The 7,447-nt window shown below is 48.8% G+C and overlaps 1 protein-coding gene across 1 annotated transcript in view; it reads left to right on the top strand.

Annotated features, from left to right (window-relative positions):
• The window catches only part of PTPN21 (protein tyrosine phosphatase, non-receptor type 21), a 68,768-nt gene that overhangs the window by 47,732 nt on the left and 13,589 nt on the right, over window positions 1–7,447 (top strand). The window contains exons 10-13 of the mRNA XM_021711604.1: window positions 4,475–4,535; window positions 4,754–4,759; window positions 5,656–5,731; window positions 7,261–7,444. Of these exons, the coding sequence (XP_021567279.1) occupies window positions 4,475–4,535; window positions 4,754–4,759; window positions 5,656–5,731; window positions 7,261–7,444 (327 nt within the window). The remainder of the gene's footprint in view (window positions 1–4,474; window positions 4,536–4,753; window positions 4,760–5,655; window positions 5,732–7,260; window positions 7,445–7,447) is intronic.

The raw sequence follows: 7,447 nt of genomic DNA on the forward strand, positions 1-7,447 counted from the left end.
TCCACTCACCTCAGCCTCCCAAAGGCGTGGGATTGCAGGCTGAGCCACTGAGCCCGGCTCTGAAAATATAGTTTATTTAGAAAATAAATTAGAGGGAGGGAGGGAGGAAGGAGAGATTCTCCTCAAGGTAGAGGAGGGGACCAAGGCTAGGAAAATAATGGCGGCTATAGCTCAAAGAGCTGCATGGCTAGACCAGAATTTAGCAAAGCAATGCCCAGTGGCTGCTTGAGGTTGAATGCTTTTAAACTTTCACTTTGATGGATGAAGGTCGTTAAGGTGATTGGGTGGTTGTCTGCTCAATGTCATCACAGAGGGCAGGTACACACGTCAGGTGATGGCCGGCAGGCAGATGAGTGGGTTAGTCACATGTCTGTTGCTGTGGTGATAGGGTCTGTGTCATAAAGGGTTGATTAGATTAACATGTTTACAGAACAAGCTGGGGAAGGGGTTGTAAAACAATTATCAGTAGCTACCTCTGAGAAACTGGTTCTGTCCTTGATTAGAAGGGCAAGTTAAGTAATGTTAACAGAATATGACAGAACTAGGCAGTATCAAGATGGCTGCTCATTGGGTATGTCTGATTCCATCTTATGTCCTTTCAGATGGAGTCTCACTGTGCTGCCCAGGCTGGTCTTGAGCTCCTGGCCTCAAGCGATTCTCCCATCTAGCCTCCCGAGTAGTTAGGATTACACATGAGCCAGCAACACGTTTTTTTTTTTGTTGTTGTTGTTAGTCACCATCTCACTCCCCTTCATTAGCTACAAACATGCAGGAAAGGAATCTCAAAAGCCAAGTGGGGATGCTCTTGGAAAAGGGAGCTCAGCCCTCCGTGTGTAGGAGGAAGCATCAACTCAGTCCTCACTCACTGTGTCATTCATTTGTTCAGCCAATGTTTGGGAGCTTCCCGTGTGCTAGGCACCCGGGATGCCATGGTGTGTCCTTGGAGTTCATGGAGCTTATGTGTCAGTTGAAGCTTGGAGGGTTCAGACCCATCTCTGTGAGAGGCCGTCACTTGGGAACCTGGCAGAGCTGCTACTTGATGCCGTGTGACCGGGAGTGACCTACTTTCTCCAAGTATCAGTGTCCTCATCTGTGGAATCCGGATAATAACTGGGCCTCCCTTATGGGCATGGTATCAGATTCCAGGGGATAATCATGCACTGTCCTTAGCATGGTTTCCATGCTAGCAACATGGAGTTTACTCGGGCTGGCAGGGTCTCGCTGTGTCGCCCAGGCTGGCGTGCAGGGGCTCTTCACAGGGGCGACTATTGCACATTACAGCCTTGCACTCCTGCTCTCTGGCGGTCCTCCCACCTCAGCCTCCCAAGTACCAGTGACTACAGGCGTGTGCCACCATGTGTGGCTCAGCCTTTTTTATTGCCTTCTTTGGTGCACACATTCTAGTGGTATCTTCTCAGCGTTCTTGAGCTGTCATGTTTTTAGCAGCACCCGTCAACATAGTGACTGCCCCAGAGGTTGGAAACCACAGCCAATAGTCTCATTGGCTTCTCTTCATGCTGAATTGAGAACAGCTGTCCTCTGTGTCGACTGCATTTACAGGACAGTGCCAGTAGGAGAGAGGAGGTGAGAATGTTGGAGCTGGTGGTGAGGGGCCAAGCGGAAGGTTATCGCATGGTTTGCTGTGTTTACAGACCTGGTGTCTGCAGTGGGCAGTGTTATCTCCGCACAGGGTGCCAAGATGCCGTCATGTGCCCAGGCTCTGCATCTAGGGTTTTGCGTTCCGCACTCTTCAAGTTTCATTTCTGTCCCAGGTTGGGCAGCTGTGGACATGTCGTTGGAGTTTGTTGAAAAAGAATTCTGCGAGCAATGCTTTCTCTCCATTTCTGAATTCTTTTTTTTTTTTTTTTTTTTGAGTTGGAGTTGCTGAGGTTGGAGTGCAGTGACATGCTCATGGCTACTGCAGCTTCAACCTACTAGGCTCAGGTGATCCTTCTGCCTCAGCCTTCCAAGTGGCTGAAACTACAGGCATGCACTACCACGCCTGGCTAATTTTTCAATTTATTATAGAGACGAGGTCTCGCCAAGTTGCCCAGGATAGTCTTGAATCCCTGGGTTCAGGCAGTCCTCCTGCTTTGGCCTCCTAAAGTGCTGGAATTACAGGGGTGAGCCACACTGCACCCTGCTAAGTTCATAGTGCTTCGAAAACTCAAGTTTAGTCCATTGAGACAGGGAGTCTCTAACTGAACAGAAGACTCAGGACCCAGTTTGCCCAGACTTAGCCCTGACGATGGGAGTAAACGAGACAGAGAACATCTTAAGGCTGCAGGATGCCATATCTCCAGCTGTGGGGCATGAGGTCCACGGGACGTATGAACATGCAGTTAAAAGGCCAGATGCACCATGCAGACCTGTTTTCAGCAAAATAAATACCGGAAGAACAGGTCACCCTTTGAAAAAGAGATGTATTTTTTTTTTTTTTGTCAACAACCTGAATACTTTCTAGTGATAATGAAATTATTTTTAAAAAGTCATCCTGTAAAAGCAGCTATAAGCTGGGTATAGTGGCTCATACCTGTAATCCCAGCACTTTGGGAGGTGGAGGTGAGAGGATTGCCTGAGCTCAGGGAAAGACCTGCCTGGGCAACTTGGTGAGACCTTGTCTCTACAATTAATTTAAAAAAAAAAAAAAAATTAGCCAGGCATGGTGGCATGTGCCTGTAGTCCCAGCTACTTGGAAGGCTGAGGTGAAAGGACCACCTGAACCCAGCAGGTCAAGGCTGTGGTGGCTGTGAGCATGCCACTGCACTCCAGCCCAGGCAACAGTCGTACTCTGAACTGAAAAAAAAAAAAAAAGGAAAAATCTATAGTCACCTGGTGTTAGGCTCATAATGTGCACTAGTTTTCTTTTTGTTTCAAAAGTCTCAAAAATAAGCTAATATTCAAGACTTGAATATAAGACACCTGTTGTTAGAGTGCTAAGAAGAATGTTGATTTAGGAAACATGAGGCTTGATATTATAAAATTGGCTGATTAAATGGATCAAATGTTCACCTTGGGGTGATGAGTTTTCTAGTAGTTAGTTCTTAGAATACCATAACCAAAGGTCACAAAATATTTTCATCATCAGTTATGTGTCACATAAGCTCATGAGCCAGGAACAGATGGTAAAAGGTTTAAGAAAAAGGTCTTTAACAAAAGTACATGTCACCAACAACGCCAAGAATCTGATGTGTTCCTAGATCTTACTTGCAATAAAACTGACCACACAGAAGAACAAAAAAAATCTTGCCTTTATTTAAAAACAGTAGTTACAGATGGGCTTTTTTTTTCTTTTTCTTTTTCTTTTTTTTTTGAGTTGGAGTCTCACTCTGTCACCTAGACTGGAGTAGAGTGGCCGCTTCCGGCCACTGCAGCCTCGACCCACTGGGCTCCGGCGATCCTTCTGCCTCAGCCTTCTGAGTAGCTGGAATTACAGGCACGCGCTACCATGCCCGGCTGATTTTTTGATTTATTGTAGAAATGAGGCCTCACCAAGTTACCCAGGTGGGTCTCGAACCCGCGGGCTCAGGCAATCCACTTACCTCAGCCTCCCAAGGCGCAGGATTACAGGCTGAGCCACCGAATCCGACTTTCTTTTTCTTTTTTAAAGCTAATTATTTATTCTAAGATGGAACTTGCTGTGTGAATAGTTTAAAATCACCAGGTAAAAGTCAGCATTCCTTAACACTCTTAGGTGCTTTTAGAAATATATATTTAGCTGGGCACAGTGGCTCAGGCCTATAATCCTGGTACTTTGGGAATCCGAGGTGAGAGGATTGCCTGAGTGCAGGGGTTTGAGACCAGCCTGGGCAACTTGGCGAGACCTTTAAACTTTATAATAAACTTTAAAAAAAATTAGCCGGGCGTGGCGGCACATGTCTGTAGTTCCAGCTACTTGGAAGGCTGAGGCAGAAAGATCGTCTGAATCCAGCAGGTTATATACAGGTGCACAACACCGTGCCCAGAATCATTATTGAGTCACCAAAATTATAAATTCATCTCTTTATCATGTTTGCAGTGTGTGTTTAATAGACTTTTAATTAAAGGAGTCCTTACTGCTTCTGGTTTCTGGGTGGACAGGTGAGGCTCACCTCAGGATGGAAGTAGAGGCCATCAGGGCTCACCTGGCGCAGAAGAGAAGCATCTGCTTCCCTGGACAAGCATGGGATATCATGGCCTTGTGTCTGCCCCCTGCTCCTGGCCACTCCACGGTTCACCAGTTGGGCTGGGAATGATGCTCCTGTGACCCCTCTGGAGATTCAGGCACTGATGTGGCCAGGGAGGCTGGGGCCTCGGGGTGTGGGTTGAGAGTTGGGGTGGTGGGAAGGAACAGGCTGACAGAGACCCTCCCTTCTCTTCTCTGATCCATGACAAGTTCATGTGTCTTTTTCACCTTAGATTTGTTGTTTTGTTTTCTTGTGTCTCACATGTACTCACACGCAAGCACTCTTCTCAATGACATCTTATTTCACAGGCAAACTCAGGCCATCCCGGTGAACCCGGTCAGGCGGAGGTCATCCTCAAGGGTGTCCCTGGTAAGAAGGAAAATACTGGCTTTCTTCTTTTAGTGGTGTGCTTTTCCTTAATAAAATATGCCTGCTAGTGATAATTTTGAGCTTGAACCATGGAAGTGTGCTGAAGCTTGATCATTTAGCCAAAGAAACAGTGTCTTTTCCACAGGTCTGACCTAGTATTTATATTATACATGTTGAAATACCAAGACCAACCTGATAGTAGGAACTTTGACTGTTAGCCAAGAGTAACTATGAGCTGGTATATATTTAAAACTTACATGACTTGTCTAAGAAGACTGAAAATACTATACATAGGCCTCTTACATTCAAATGTTCATACAAGGAAATTTGGGTCTGTCCCCTCTTGCTCTTAACTTTTTATATATATTTTTTTAATTGGGTCTCTCTCTGTCACCCAGGCTGGAGCATGGTGGCACGAATACAGCTCACCTCAGCCTTGACCTCCTGGGCTCAAGTGGTCCTTCAGCCTCTCTAGTAGCTGGTACTATAGGCATGTGCCACTACAATGGGCTTATTTTTTGTAGACCTGAGGTCTTGCTGTGTTGCCCAGGCTGATCTTGAACTCCTAGTATCAAGCAATCCTTCCACCTCAGCCTTCCAAAGTGCTGGTATTACAGGTGTGAGCCACTGCACCTGGCTCTCTTACTCTTTTTTTTTTTTGAGTTGGGGTCTCACTCTGTTGCCCGGGCTGGAGTGCAGTGGTACACTCATGGCCACCACAGCCTCGACCTGCTGGGCTCAGGTGATCCTTCTGCCTCAGCCTCCTGAGTAGCTGGGACTACAGGTGCGTGCCACCATGCCTGGTTAATTTTTTGATTTTTTGTAGAGACGAGGTCTTGCCATGTTGCCAGGCTGGACTCTGACCTTTCTGGATGCAGATTATCTTGTGCTGTAACATCCTTGGTGTCATTACACAGGGCGTGGCACTGTCCGTTTTGGGGGGGAACATTGAAAGTGACATATATCGAAAGAGCTATACTGCGTCTTCATGTTTATTTTCCATATTGAATGTATTCAACTCCTGGAAGTTTTTGAACACAGGGACGATCCAGAGACAATGGCATTACCTGTATGTCACAGTCAGCGAGTTCTAACCCTGTGCCCCCCTTTCCATTTCCAGCCCCAGCCCTATGTGATGCCGCCGGCCCCACTGCACTACAACGGCCACTACACTGAGCCCTATGCTTCTTCCCAAGGTACCATGCTTGACCCCACCTGCCGGGTGTGGGTCAGACTATGGGGGCTGGAGACCTTGAGGCCTGCGTGGTCTTTGGCTGAAGTTATGCCCAGATCATTGTCATGGTAACAGCCCTCCTGCGCTCCTAAAAGCAGCCATCACCTCCAGGTTCCTGGATGTATGTAAAAATAGGCACTATCCAGTTGAGATGCTGGCACAGTCCCTTTGGCCCATGGGAGCTCATCAAGCTGGGTCCTGTGTCCTCCCGAGTAGCTTGTGGGGGCCTCCTTGTTTTCTGCCAAAGACCCCAGGCTGTCTTTGTTTCCTGCCAGAGACTTTCCGGTGTAAAGTTTGAAATACTCGGTTGCCATGTGTTCATGTGTGAAGTGTAAGGAACTGTGTCACAACGGTGACCATCATCTAACATTCACTTCATAGGAGGAGGACCCCAAAAAACCTGGAATTTATTTTTAAAAAATTGTGTCTTTATTCTTCCATGTTTAAACTTCAGTCACCTTTGAAGGCCCCTTGCATGCCTTGTGGAGCCTGGCCATGCCCACCTGCCCCCCCATGGCCCCTTGTCTTCCTCAAGGCTGTTTGACCTCTCCTCTCTGGCCACATCCAATACCCCGTTGGGAGCTACCCTCCCTCCTCTGCACTCTGTGCCTCAGTCTTCTCCCCCCTTGAGTTGTGGTGACTGTGGTACCCCTTCCCCTGTCTGCGTTCCCATCTTTTCCCTTCCACCCTTAGTGTGGTCCTGTCCACCTAATGGGGACACAGGCGATGGGATGGCTTGCGGGGTTCAGAGGAGCCTGCAGGTGAGGATGCCGGCTGGGTGGGAGGCCGGTGCAGACAGGCTGAGGAGCCAGCAGGCAGCAGTGGGGACCTGGTGAAGCACGTTATCAGCTGGCAGAAGGAGACAGCGTTCTGTGACACGGCCATGCTGGGAACACTGGCTTAGGTCTGGCTCATCTTGACCGACGTCAGATCCTGAATGCCCTGTGAGGAGGCAGAGCCATCCGTCCTGTAGGTCTTCAGGGTCTCCCAGATGGTGTGGTGAATACAGGTTACTGCAGCAGGGATTTTAACATGGTAGGCTAAAAATGTCGCTAGTCCAGTCTAAAAATCTCACTGTGAACTGATGTGAGATCTCATTTATTTTTTAAGCAAGAATCTCATTCTGTCGCCCAGGCTGCCTTGATATCTTGGGCTCGGGCCATCCTCTGGCCTTGGCCTACAGCTGTGTGCCACCAGGTCTGCCCTTCCTTTTAAACGTCTCATTTTGAACTGACTTAAGCGTGTGTGTTCGTTCTTTCTCTCTCTGTCTCTCGCTCTCTCTCCACCCCCCACCTTTCCCTCTACCCTCTCCCTCTCCCACTCCCTCAAATTCTGTAGAGACGGAGTCTTGCCATGTTGCCCAGGCTGGTCTTGAACTCCTGAGCTCAAGCAGTCCCCTCGCCTCGGCCTCCCCACGTGCCGGGATGACCGGCGTGCGCCACCGCGCCCGACCCTCCTCTTACACGTCTGGCTTTGAACTTCTTGTTTCAGACAACCTCTTTGTGCCCAGCCAGAACGGATACTACTGTCACTCGCAGACGAGCCTGGACAGAGCCCAGCTGGACCCCGGCGGCCGGACCCGGAACGGCAGCGTCTACAGCGCGCACAGCACGGGCTCCCTCAACAGCCCGCAGCCCTGCCTGCAGCCGTCGCCCGCGTCCTCCAACCCCAGCCTCCC

The sequence above is a fragment of the Carlito syrichta genome, unplaced genomic scaffold, assembly GCF_000164805.1.
Source record: "Carlito syrichta isolate Samal-C Ts95f unplaced genomic scaffold, Tarsius_syrichta-2.0.1 Scaffold302399, whole genome shotgun sequence".
NCBI lineage: Eukaryota > Metazoa > Chordata > Mammalia > Primates > Tarsiidae > Carlito > Carlito syrichta.